Source organism: Aulonocara stuartgranti (genome assembly GCF_965226115.1).
Source record: "Aulonocara stuartgranti genome assembly, chromosome: 9".
Taxonomy (NCBI): Eukaryota; Metazoa; Chordata; class Actinopteri; order Cichliformes; family Cichlidae; genus Aulonocara; species Aulonocara stuartgranti.
Genome location: NC_138960.1, coordinates 12,853,835 through 12,868,226, shown reverse-complemented (window position 1 = coordinate 12,868,226; position 14,392 = coordinate 12,853,835). Strand labels below are relative to the sequence as shown.

At 39.4% G+C, this 14,392-nt stretch overlaps 1 protein-coding gene across 2 annotated transcripts; it reads left to right on the top strand.

The window, feature by feature from the left end:
- The first annotated feature begins 3,763 nt into the window (after positions 1-3,763).
- Positions 3,764-8,294, top strand: LOC309714723 (B-cell receptor CD22-like). Of its 2 annotated transcripts, XM_082547384.1 has the most exons (8): positions 3,764-3,819; positions 3,966-4,034; positions 4,318-4,385; positions 4,826-5,209; positions 6,718-7,023; positions 7,111-7,371; positions 7,583-7,664; positions 7,776-8,294. In XM_082547384.1, the coding sequence occupies exons 3-8, from the start codon at positions 4,343-4,345 to the stop codon at positions 7,855-7,857; spliced, it is 1,158 nt and encodes a 385-aa protein (XP_082403510.1). In that variant the 5' UTR covers positions 3,764-3,819; positions 3,966-4,034; positions 4,318-4,342; the 3' UTR covers positions 7,858-8,294. The 2 variants fall into 2 exon arrangements, with proteins under 2 accessions (XP_082403510.1, XP_082403511.1); XM_082547385.1 differs by lacking the exons at positions 3,764-3,819; positions 3,966-4,034 and having other exon boundaries at positions 4,267-4,385.
- The last annotated feature ends 6,098 nt before the right edge of the window (positions 8,295-14,392 follow it).

The following is a 14,392-nucleotide window of genomic DNA, read 5'->3' as shown; positions in this document are numbered from 1 at the left end:
TTATGAATACAACTTACTATAATAACAGTTTATTTACTGATTGAGGGTGGTGATGGTGCTTTTTTCTCTTTGGACATTTCAATGTGGTCACATAGTTTATGCACAAATGTGTTGAGATTTAAACCAACAGCATGGAAAACTTTGATCTGGTTGTAGGTACAGCCTTTTAAGATTTATGACTGTGTCAGAGGTTGTGTGTGGAGGCGAGGAAGAGATGACCCAAACACTGGATTCACGGTGTAGAATGATGATGTTTTACTGGAGCGAGTGAAAGAACAGAGCAGGAACGACAGGACTGACTGACTGAAAGACTGAATGGCTGGCTGAACAACTGACAACATGTGGGAACGACAACATAATATCTACAATGACACGACAAGGAACTGGTGGAAACTGAGGGTTTAAATACACTGGCTACACTGATTTTTGTAATATTGACATTCATATTGTGAGTGGAAATTTTTTTAATGGACATTTTTTGTGTTCAGCAGTGACTCTTTGTTGTCCTTCAGCTTAGCCATGTAGGGCAATCACATCAAAACATCTGGGTGCTGCTCTTGTAAGAGCAGAGTAACTTCTACTATTTTCATCACTTCCTTCAAAATCTGCTTCATGTGATATACATTTCTAATTTTACATTTCTAATTTTACTCGAGTACTGATGCCTAACTTGTTTGCAGAGTATGTACATGTGAACTGAATGTAGTTCCTTCAAAGCTTTGGTGTGATCATTTGCATTGCAATGAAACACATATTGTTTGCTGATCTTAAGTTACAGCTTAGACATTTACTGATGATTAACCCTTTTATGGCCTGGTGCTGTTTGAAATATAATTTCAGTATGTAAAAATTGAGCACTTTGTTAATAAATGTATCTGTCAGGGCTCTGTGTGCGGGCAGGCAGAGATGAGGATCCAAATGCAGGACTCGGAAAACGGAATGTAACTCAAAAACCTCAGCTTTATTGCTGGCAGGAAAACAAACATGAAGTGAGGATGGAACACTGAGACCAAGGACACACAGGCATAATCTGTGGGTACGACGCGACACTGGGCATGGGAAAACACAGGGCTTAAATACACAGGGTAGTAATGAGGAAATGGGCCACAGAAGGGAGACACAGCTGGGAGAGATCAGGGCTAACGAGACATGGGGAACAAAGCTGCACACACTAACATAAGACAAAGACTTTCACAATAAAACAGGAAACATGAATCACAACTCAGAGTCATGGACTCAACACAGAGACAGAAAATGAAACATGGAACTGAACTATACATGAAACCACCATTCCTAAAACATGGATAATAGAAACATGAAACTAATAATAATAATAATAATAATAATAATAATAATAATAATAATCACAACAAGAGAATGAGAAACAATCCAAAACACCAAGATAACTGAAACACAAGGTACCAGAGAAACAAAGAATAATCCATGATGCAAAAGTGAACCAAAACATAAAAAACTGAAAATACTGGGTCCAACGGACCCAGAACCGTGACAGTATCAGACTCTCTCAAATGTGTTTGCTCATAGGGGGTTAAATTATTATTTTGGTTTTTCTCTGTATGTATTAATTTAGGATCTACCTTACAATGTAAAGTATCTTGAGGCGACTGTTTTTTGTGATTTGACACTGTATAAATAAAATTGTAATGACTTAATATAGAAGCTAAAAGCATATCATTAAGCAAAACACTGCAGGATGGAAAACATAGATATGGTAGATCAAACCAACCACATAATACCACAGTAAATGCTTTGCTGTGACACTGGTTAGTACTGAAGCTGATGTACACACAAAGATTGAAATTTTTCTCTTCAGCTTTAACACTGGAAGTTTGATTTTATAAATGCAGCCAGCTGGGCAGTGCAGCCTATCAAAGCTAGAATAGGGAGAGATAGCGTGAGACAGAGGCTGTGAATCTGTCACAGAGCAACTGAATTTCTTGTTCGTATGTTCTTAATTTATAAGAACATATTTTACTTTGCATGCAAGAAAACTGCACTTTCCTAAACAGCGTGTACTCTGTCTGTACCTGCTGTTTAGTTGTCCTTAAATTTCTAAGGTTAAACTTACAAGCTTTGAGTGAGTGACAGAAAAAACAAATATTTAAGCGTGAAGATTTAGACTGTCACAGTGACTTCCTCTTTTGCTGAACATAATCAGGAAGGACAAGACTGACTCTACTTTTACATTGTTTTAGTCTTCTGGGTGTTTCATTACTACTTTTTTCTGACATTGGGAGCATTTAGTTCATATGTTTTATTGTAATTCTCTTTCATTTTATTCTGCAATCTCAAGAAAACACTACGCAATAGAGGAACCAAAGTATTTCTTTCTCAAATGGCTATGTGTAGAGCTACAATTTCATAATAAATTAGATGCAGGTCTTCCATTGTTCGTGCAATTTTTGAAAGATCTGCCGTAATTCTTTAGTCATAAACCAGTGCATGCGTGGGTTCTTGGCTTCCTGGCCGATCAATCAAATTGAATAAGTAAGAAGTAGGCTTCACCAGAGCTGCACTGTGAGTGTCACAAATGTTCTTTGTAGTGTTTATGAAAAGAGTATTTTAGGCTTTAATTGTCACTAAATCTATAAAATACTCCAATAACCTGTTTTTGTTTTTTCTTTGTGAAGAACTTTGGGTCTTTTATGGATACGTGTGAATTGAAACTTTATAAAATTTACAACTGTACTGTACACATAGATCACACTGAAGAATACATGTTCTTAGTTTCAGACTGAGTTGTTCTTTGATGTCACTAGAAGAGATGTTATTAAGTTCAAAGACCAGCCAAGGCCCAGCTAAGGGCCCATCACAGATCTGCTGTCCATTTTAAGTCACTGTATCTGTACTATAATAGCAGAACCAATGACATGCGTGACGTGTAACACATGTGAGACGTGTGATTGAGCAGAAGACCAGTTTCCACCCTGACTGTAAAGCACCTGTTAGCTCAACGATCTTCCATTAACAACTACTATTAAAGCTGGATATCAACAGGCCACAAGACAAGCAGAACAGCACTGAATGAGCAAATCCTGGTAAACGTCAAAGGTCATCACTCCAGTGAACACGTCTCCATTGCATTGAGTCCAGTGCTGGTGTGCTTTATGCCACTGTAGTCTATGCTTTGCATTGTGCTTGGTGATGAACCCATGAAGCTCCTTGAACATGGAAACCAATTCCATGAAGAACTCTACATCAGGTGTGTCAAATTCATTTTACCTCACAGGCCACATATGGCCCACTTTGATCTTAAGTAGACTGGACCACTTAAACGATCATTACGACAGCAAGCCAGTACGTGTATTCACTGAGATCTGATTTTGGGAATAAACTAATTCAGATGAACAATTTGTAATATTTGTACCATAATGTTTTATTAAATAATCTACTAGATGGACTGATTAGGGTTTTGCATTTTGACCAGTAAAATTAGAAAGTATTTGTCATTTAGTGTATCTATACATGTATCTATATCTATAGATACATGTTAGTTCATTAGATGGGGGGATTTAATAGTTTATATTTATCATGTATCATAATAATTAATATTTCCCAAATCCAAATTTACATTTGTGGCCTCATTACAACATGGCTAAATTAAAAATGGCTTAACATTTATTGAGCTCAGATATAAAATAAGATTTTTCCACAACTAAACTTATGTGCCAGAAATCAAATGCCTGGTGTTGCTGCTCAACAACCAAATTGTAGTGTTACTGTGCTCTTTCCCACACTTTGTGATTAATTTTAGTGCTGATGCAGTCACTGCAGATTTGCTAAAAGATACATGTAAATGTAAGTAGCCTACTTGTAGAAAAGCAGAACTGAAGAGTTTTTGTCAGAGGCATCGAGTGACGCCTCCAGCAGCTTTGTGATAAACTGACTTTATTGCACTTTCTTAAACAAGTTCTCTTTCTGTACTTCCTTCTTTCCAACATCAGCTGGGCGACACGGTCCACTGTAATTCTTCTAAAACTGCAAAACAATAATTCTACACTTGGGATTGTTTGGTAAGGAAACATTTTATTGCTTTTATTCAATAACTTTTTACTTTTCTTTCATTGCACTGACAGGCACATGTAAAGTAATCTTACTTACTGATGTTCAAGTTTTATATGAACTGCTTTGTGTTACATTTTTTATATTTCACCATGTTTCAAAGCAAAATCCTACAAGAAAATAAAAACAAGATCTGTATAAATGAAGAAGGAACATTTTTATGATAAAACAGCTTTAAAAATATTAAGTACAGTGTTAGAGCTCCGTACATGAAATTGTCTTTTTTTAATCCAGGCAGTAGAGTAGTCTGTGTGTGAACATGGAGACAGTCAGCATGTTACTGATTGTCCTGTTTGTTTCAGGTGAGTATTTCAGTATTTCAAAGTCATTATTGGAGTTATTTTACAACGTAAACTTCATTTACTAACAGAGTGAACATAGACCTACTTTTTGTACTGACTTTAAATTAAAATGTTTTTGTACAAAATGTTAACACCTAAGGAACAAAAAACTTTGGTGGCACTTTCAAGCATTACACTAGACAGTTTTTGAAACTCTGATTATGAAGATTTCCATCTTACATCCAAACAGCAGATGGTGGTGGAAATGTTCCTACCATCTCTGGAATATCAGCTAAATGTTTAATTTAAAATGGAAATATGCAAAAAAAAATTTCACGCTAACTAAAGTGTAGCAAATAGTTTAATCAGAGATGAGAGTTTTGTTTGGGAGTAGAAAAACATGTAGTTATTTTGTTTAATACTGATATGTGAATGGATTAATCATTAAATTGTATTTACAGGTGCTTTGGCTGGTTATTCCTATAAAGCAGACCTTTTCATAACTGCACCAAAGCAGCTGGAAGCACTGAGTGGATCTTGTTTGCAAATCCCATGTAGGTTCAGACCCAAAGAAGAACAGAAATTTAACAGCAAAAGTGAAATTTTTGGAGTGTGGATTAAAAATAATCCCGAATTTACCAACGAGGCAAACAATGTGATCTACAACAGTAGTGGAGCAGTTAGCATCTATCCAATGAGTATTACTGGAAACCTGAGTCAGGGAGACTGCACCACTCTGTTTACTAATTTAACCACCACATACACAAACAAATACTTCTTCAGAGTAGAGAGTGAAACATTCAAGGCAACAGCTCAGTGTGATCCTCTTCAAATAACAGTCACAGGTAAAGACTGAAGTTTTTAATCCATTTATATCAAAAAATAATACAAACCTTTGTTCTGATACTCACTCTCTTTAATGAATGCAGACATTTACAAATCATTTATAAAAGAACATAATATGAGATAAAGAAGAGAAAATTTATTGTAATTTTTTTTAAGAAGATGTTTTTTCAGATTTAATTCATTTCTACGTCAGTTTTAGTTTACTTCAGCAAACTGAGAATGCACAGCAGTTCAAACTGCATGTATGTAATATACTGTTCTTTAGTGTTAACATGTTTGTGATATGAAACCACAGATTCTTCTTGGAGGCCCAATAATACATACCCAGATTTCCTCCAATTTAATGGATTTAGAACATACCTGTCACTCCATCCGTCCTTTTCCTCCTTTCCTCATCAGATATCCAAAGGGGCAGGGATTTATTTCAGCTGTCATCGGGCGAGAGGTGGAGCACATCCTGCACAGGTCACCAGTCTGTTGCAAGGAGACAGATAACCATTCCTACTCACACTCACACCTATGGGCAATTTAGAATCATTTACTTAAAGCCAACAAGGTTGAAACAGAATTTTCTTTACGTCTTTGTCCTCGACAGGTCTATGACAGGCCGCTCAGACTGGCTGCTCTGCCAGTTATTGAGCTTTAAGCCACAATATGGGTGGCTGTAGTTCAGGAGGTAGAGCAGGTCGTCTGCTGATTGGAAGGTTGCTGGTTTAACCTTTGGCTCCACCAGTTTGCATGCCAAAAATCCTTGGGCAAAATACTAAATTGCTGTCCGATGCATCTATCATAGTATGAATAGGTGTGAATGTTAGTTTGAAAGCACTTAAAAGCATTGAGAAAGTGCTTGTGTGGCATGTTGTATAAAGCGCTTTATGGTCTGGGAGAGTAGAAAAATGCTACATAAGAATCAGTCCATTTACCAATAGCAACAGCAGACATGTGGAGTGTGTACGCTTTTCTGCCTCTCATAACCCCAGTGATTTTCCTGTGGTTGGAAATCTCACGTGATCTTGTAACATCACAAGTTCAGGCAACTAACCACTCCTACTCAATTGTATCATGTCATCTCAACAAGAATACAATTAACTAGTTTTAAGTTGTTGAATTTCATGCAGATCGTCGATGATTTAATTCAGTTCACCGTGGAAACATAAAAGTATTTTGTTCAAATTTCACTTTGGACTCTTGTAAATGTAACAACAACCCAAATTTCATTTTTTTGCAAACATGCCCAGAGAAAGCAGCTGTGTGTGTGGTTCCTCTTGTAGATATGTTTTTTCTTTTCATTATAGACGAACAATTTGAAATTCTTGGTGCAGAAATGGTCTTCAAAATGTGTCGATATTAAGAAAAAACATCAAATGTCTCACTTTTAACCAGTGATGTTTCAGGTTTAATCGATTTGACTGTCAGTTGTTGTTTATATTGACAAAACTGAGAATCCATAGTTGTTCAAACTGCATGTATGCTTTAGTGTTAATACGTTTGTGATGTGAAACCACAGATTCTCCTTGGAGGCCCGATATTACAATCCCAGGTGATCTGAAGGAGAAGGAGTCTGTCACTATAACCTGCTCAGCTCTCACTCCCTGTCCACACTCCCCTCCTCAACTCACCTGGAATCTCCAACAAGACTCTCACAACAAAATGGAGCAAAACACAGATGGAAGCTTTACAACTAAAATCCAGCAGAACATCACTCTGTCAGACACACATGATGGAAAGAAGATCAGCTGCTCTGCCAGATATCCTGTGAACCAAGGAAACGACACCAAGACAGCAGAGACAGAAGAGACTCTCAGTGTTTCATGTAAGACAATCAGAGTTTGTTGTTGAACTGAATCCTTCAGGACACCATGGTATATGGGATATCACTTTCTCTCTTTTATTTGTCCAGATGCTCCTAAAGACACCTCAGCATCCATCAGTCCATCAGGTTTGGTGTCAGCAGGCAGCTGGGTGAACCTGACCTGCTCCAGCAGAGCCAAACCTCCAGTCAGCAACTTCACCTGGTTCAAGAAGAGCAGAGATGGAGCTGTGAAAGTATCTGAAGGAGAGATTTACAGCTTCAATGTAACAGATGGAGGAGTTTATTACTGTGTGGCCACTAATGATCTGGGTAATCAGACATCAGCAGAGATTGACTTGACTGTTGGAGGTAAAGTTACTCAGCATTTAGCTGTTTTTTTAATTTATTTTTTAATCATTTTTTGAGGTATTTCTTAAAAGTGAGTTGAAAAGGAAGCAAATTTAGCTTCATGAAGTTCAAATCTTGTAATGTATCCTGCAACATGTGGTTGTTCATGTGTTAGACTTGAAAACTATTTTTTCACCTAAAACAATCTTATTTACTGTTTTCTGCATTACAGGTGGAAACCTGGTTGGTGTCTACACTATAGTGAAGACTGTGGGAATCATAATGCTCGTGAGCACACTGATCGTATTTGAGTGGTGAGACAAATGTTTCTGTGACACACGCATTTGAAACCAACTAACTCATCGTAAAACAACATAATTCAGTCTTTCTGGTTTCTTTGATTTGATTCTGTTTTTTCCCTTCAGCTGGTTCAGATCAAGACGCTCCAACAAACCAGATACTGAAAGCTGTCAGATGAACAGAGTCACATCACAACACATCAACTAAAGTTTCCACAGGAGGAAAAACTCCACCTTCAATTATCACTTAATTCCATTCAGTGACTTTCAACAGTTGTGCATGACCATTTTACTTTGAATGTAGAGATGCTGTTGCAGAAATCGAAACATTTACTTTGTGGATAATTTCATATCATTCCTTCGCTGCCCTGAGTCTGTTAAACAGGGGCTGCTTCAGCCTGACCATCTTATTTTTTTATAGTGTATCCATGAATATTGATCTAACACCACACTTCTGTAAGACTGATCCAGCATAATGTGTGGAGATGCACGCAATTTTACACTCTATTACAGGTACAGCTGTGTTCTTGCTATTACTACAGAATCAATTTTAAGGTTTTACTATTTGTTTTTAAAGCTCTCCATGGTTTGGCTCCAGGTTACATTTCAGATCTTCTTAGCCTGCACTTACCCACTCGATCTCTGCTCTCCTCCAGTCAGATGGTTTTATCAGTTCCACGCTCCCAGCTCAAATCTAGAGAGGACAGGGCTTTCTCCATTGCCGCCCCGAGACTCTGGAATAGTCTTCCCCCCTTCATAAAATTCTCTTCATCCTTGGAAGTCTTTAAATCGATTCTCAAGACCTACTTATTTTCCAAGGCTTTCAGATCTCTTTGATATCTTTTTTTATTCTGTCTATTTGGTCTCTTATATTATGGATGGTGTTGTATGTGTATATACGTTATATTCACATATGTGTGCTTGTGTGTGAATGTGTACAGTTTTGTATATGTATGTGCATATTTGCATGTACATTATATGCTATATACTCTTACATGTCTTACAATTCTTTTTTAAAATGTTTTCTTTCTATTTCAATTCTTTTATTATATTATCCCTCTGTTCAGCACTTTGGCCGACACTTGATGTCTTTTAAATGTGCTATATAAATAAAGATGACTTGACTTGACTTGACTTGACTATTGAATAACAGCTTCTGCTGCCCCCTTTGTGGACTACACAAAAGAACATTTGTAATGCCCTGAAGTGTTCAGGCTGCATTGGGGGAATAGCAGTGATTTACAAGTACAACTTCAGTTATGATACATTTACTCTGAGCTCATTTCATTCCTTCAAAGTTAACCATGAAAGTCCAGTTTGCTGTAGTATTATCCACCTGTGATGACTTTCTGAATGAATTCTTTGATCTGTTTTAATACATTGTTGCAAAATTAAACCAAATCCCTTTGGTAGGTGATTTTAATTACACTGATGATCTAGCTCTACAACCTCAGAATCTGTTAACAGTGCAAAGTCACTTGTATGTGAATGGTCTCCTTGTGATCCTGCAGTCGTCCCATGCTGACTTAACCATTTTCTCTTTATCTCTCCTGTCTGGACTTTTCTGTCAACACTTCAGAGTGAGTTACTGAGAGAGAGACTTCCTGTGGTCCTGTCTGAACTGGAGCCCTGGAATCATTAATTGGAAATCATTCTGTTGTCACATTCTGTTGTTGCTTCACTGTGAATAAACACACTGAACTTAATCCTCTGAGTCTGCGTTCTTAGTCTAACCAGTCCATTACTTGTGACAGTGGCAGCAGCACCCCCTTTGGTCTGTTCAGCTAATCTATAAACTCCCTGCAAATGCCATACGTAGCTATAACACCAGTCATAGTCATTTCTTTTAAGTAATTGAATCTTTGTATCAACAAATATTTGTATTCCTGGTCTGGTCATGTCAAGGCCCGTCATCTAATGGAATAGCAGAAAAACCATGTAATGGCTGGAGTGGAGCTTTTACTCCAAGCAATCATTTCAAAAGAATGAAAGTACTACAAAAGGTACATTAGTAAAAGCTCTGAAGAATGCAACAGTTCCCTGAGTGCTCAATGAAGCCATAAATGTTTAGCTTGATGCATAGGATAAATAGAAGCCCACAGCTGAGGGCAGAGAAGTCCAACAAGATCTGTGATCACTCATCTGCCCTCTTTCATGGGTGTTAGGCTGCTTTTCTCTTTACATCACTACCTGTTTCTTATACTGACACAGTTATACTCTAGTCCAAGCATATTCTTATTTGAGCCAATCAGCCACCACTTTGTGTGCTCTACATTTGTGCTCTCTGTCATTCTCTCTTTGTGCAACACACCACCTCCCCATCTCCACTTCACAGACACCTCAGAGCTCCATCCAAGCTTCAGCCTTCAAATTCATCCCCGCCAGCTTCTAGCCTTCAGGGGGTCGTGTTCAATCTCTGGTATTCCATTCTAACATGATGGGTCATCAGGGTGTTACGTGCCAAGGGGTGTGGCTTTGCTTTTGTGCTCTGTTTTGTGTTCTATTCATCTTTCAGGCGTCAGGCCTCCTCTGATTGGCCAGTTCGAAGTTGATTGGCAGGTGTCTATTGGCTGGACTGGGCTCAGTTGGCCAATCACACTCCAAGGAACACTACAAATGAGCCGCTCCCTGGCCAGCTGGGGGCTGCTGGCTTCTGCTTCGACAAACATTTGCGAACAGGCTTCTGTATGTTGTGTGTGGTGGGAGGCTGGACAGGTAAGCCGGGGTACCCTATACATTGGTTGTAGATTTTACTCTGTTAGACACACTAGGTTATGCGGTTGATGCCACCCTTGTATGTTTTCACTGACTTTTATCGAGTAGCTAGGTAGGCCTTTTGTTTTGCATTTTTCTTTCAGTTAGGCTAGGCCCTGGAAGCTACCGACCTCTTTTTGTTTTATTACTTTCTTTGATTTGGATCAACCGCCCAGTCCTGCTCCCCCCCCACCTTTTCTCTGTTGTTAAGATTGACTGTCCAACCATTAAATTCTGCCTGATACCTAACTGCTCTGTGGTCTTCCTCCTTCATTGATTGTGGTTGTCCAGTGTTGCTGTCTCCTTCCTACCTTTGCCTCCGCCATGGGGGGGGGGGGGCGTAACAAGGGTCTAAATCCCAAATAAATTAATCATTTTATATAAATCATTATCAATTCTTTTAACTAGTTTTTCTGTAGGGATGTTGCTGGCGACTAATGTCTTTGTCGACTAACTGACGAGTTTAAAACTAAGAAATACTCAAGTTATATTTTGGAAACTTTAATGTCAAAAACTAAATATGACAAATAAAAACACCTGAAAAATGATAGACTGAAATATGTCTTTCCCTAACGAAACATATTTTTTCATACAAATGTCTTAAACTCTCCTAGAATGAAGATGAAGCACATTTATTATTTTTTCAGATATTTATTTATTTACTGCTCTTGACATGCAACTAAAATATAAAATGCCTTTTTGTATTTATTGACCTCAAATGTTGTGTGTTGGGCTGTGCAGTAACACTGGATTCCTTTGTAACATCTGAGTGTCACCGAGGCGATCGTGGCTCAAGAGTTGGGAGTTCGCCTTGTAATCGGAAGGTTGCCGGTTCAAGCACCGGCTTGACAGTCTCAGTCGTTGTGTCCTTGGGCAAGACACTTCACCCATTGCGCCTACTGGTGGTGGTCAGAGGGCCCGTTGGCGCCAGGTTCCGGCAGCCTCGCCTCTGTCAGTCCGCCCCAAGGTGGCTGTGGCTACAATGTAGCTTGCCATCACCAGTGTGTGGATGACTGGTTGTGTAAAGCGCTTTGGGGTCCTTAGGGACTAGAAAAGCGCTATACAAATACAGGCCATTTACCGCATCGCTCCTGTGGTGGTGCTGTGACTGCTCATAGCTTAACAATACCTGCATATTTGATGTCTACAGATATAATGTGACATTCATACTGAGAGATATATGTATTCTGTAAGCTGTTATGCATGTTTGGAATTAACTTAAGTTAGTAAAAAGGTTGTTTGACTGTGATAAGTAATTATCTTGTGTTGTCTATTACAGGATATTTGCAGAAAGGACAAAACTGTTGTTGCAGTGTTGTATTTGGTATCATCACATCAGGCCTCTAACAGCTTTGCAACTAAAGCAAGATTGCATCTTCTTAAGTAGCAGGTTCTCTGTCTGTACTTCCTTTTTTGTTTGCAACCGCAGGGAGCTAGTTTCTGTGTTTGACCACGTTACTGATATATGCCGACTGTCACACATTGTAGTGGTTATTTAGATGGTATCAACTCGTTGCATAATTATTAACTGATGAAGAAACAAACAAAATAAGGTGGAATACAGTTTTTCTCCAGCTCCTCATTGTCTATTGTGGTAATCACTGTCAGCCTGATCTCTGGCTGCAGCACAGGGCTTGTTTGATGTGTTTGGTCTGTGTGATTTCACAGAGTGTGTCTTTTTTAAGAAGCAGTCAGAACAGCAGAAAATGAAGATGTTCATTATGATGAAACCAAAGCAGAGACCTTCTTTAGTCTCAGTGCAGGACAGCACACAGAAGCAGGATTTAGTGCATTCACAGATCAACGTGTGCAACAGCGTAACGCCGAGACGTGAAGGCCCAGAGAGTATGAACTCTCATTGTATCTACTGAGTGTGCAAGTAAGTGTGCAAGACTGAGAGCAGAAGAGAAGTGCAGAGTAAATGAGTGTGCAGTTGAACAAATGTTGTTACAGAGAAATGTTCCCTCTGAATACGTCCCAATTAAAAGGTCCATTGGAAAGGTTCAACCAGGAGCTGGAGACACAGCGGCACGCGTAGGTTGGAGTTCAGCCTCAGCATGCTGTTACTGATCTCACCAACATTTCTTACCCTCCCTGATATAAATGACCTAAAACATACATTTTATGACATCAGCGAGCCAGAAGTTGGAACATCAGGGAACCTCTGTGCTACACGATTGATGATTCACCACAAGGATCCTCTGTAGCCAAATACCTCACAGAACAATTACATTGAATTCAATTTGGAGTTTCCGTTGCTTGAAGGAGAAAATGTAATCCATTAAAGACTTTTACAACTAGTATTGGGACACAAAGTGTCAGCAGAGCAAACTAAAGACTGAACGTCCAAACAAATTAGTTGTGGACTAAAAATAAAAATTTAATGGATATTTTTGCTGCCTATCATTAAAAATAATTCTTAGCTAATATGTTATGTACGCTCAGTGAATGAGAAGATAATGACCTTTTTTAAAGAAGAGAAAAAGAGGAAAATGGATAAAGGATGCCATGTGTGGAAATATAAGAATCTTATATATTGAGTCAAATCTACATCTACTGAGGAAGAACACTGATACATAAACACAGGACACTTGGTCTGATTCTTTGCACTGCACCTCAAATATGGGAGTAGATAGTGACTGTAGGAAGCAGTGGTACAGGGGTGAATTTAGAAATGAATGCTTTGCTATCACACTTGTTCTGGGGCCTGTTCTTCGTACGTCGCTTACTACATCCAAGATCAAATGACACATCCAAGATCAAATCATCGCGCTAACCGTGAGCTCGCTAATCCGGTTCCCCGAACACACCTGCTGTTGACGATTACTACAGCTGGATGAAGTAATGCGCGATCACTGGGTGCCGTAAAAGGGGCTACGCATCGATAGCAGAAACAGTGATCGGCAAGCCTCTGATTGGTCGGCGAAAATGTCGAAGGAGCGCGCACAGTACTTCACCGCAGCGGAGCAAGAACTCCTGATTGAGGGATTTCAGGAGTACCAGAGTGAAATTAAAACGCAAGGTAACAGTGCGAAGGCTGCAAAAGCAAGGAGAGAGGGCTGGCAGAAAGTTGCTGACAAATTAAACGCGTAAGTAATGCAACATATTACATGGCACCATACCATATCATATTTTATCATATCAAATCATACCACATGATATCCTCTTACACATTAGAGCCACAACCGGACCCACCAGAACATGGGAACAAGTAAGAGTGAAATACAAGAACATACTACAGAATGGTAATATCCAACACTCATATTGCTGTCAGTCACTTGAAAAGACACCCCTGAAACAATCCCTGTGTTTGTGTATAACAGCAACCAAGAAAAGGGCAGAGCAACAAAAGACAGGTGGTGGTCCTGCACCCCCTCGTCACACCCCAGCAGAGGAGCTGGCCCTAAGGTTGAATGCCACCAGACCCATTGTTGAGGGCATCCCTGGGGGCAGCTCTTCCGGAGACCAGAAGCCGGGGTGCAGTAGCAGCAGCACCTACATAACTGGTGAATGGGCTCATGATTCCATGTGCACAATGTCAAATATGTGGTTGTTGCCTAAATGAAAATGCTATTCGAACTGTGACATTCATTCATTGGCACTGTGGGTTTTCTCTGTGTGTAGTGTTACATGACACACCATCACTTTTACCTGTTCCCATGGAAGGGGTGACTGGAACATGCACAGTAAGTTGGGAGATATACATATATCTGTCCCCACCCAATTGTACAGACCTATAGGCTGTACCACACCCCTTAGTAACACCATTGTGTTACCATTGCACAGGACAGTGACGCAACCCTGTCAGATGGCTGTGGTGTGGCGGAAGACCCTGTGAGTACATGCATGAATTGGCCTGAAATACCATCTACTTGTGTACTGCCATGTGTGTCTGACTGCAGTATGATTTGCAGGCCAGGAGGCCGGCAGAGAGGCCTGCTGATGCAGAGGTGGGCAGTGTTGTGATCAATTATACTGCCTATATGACA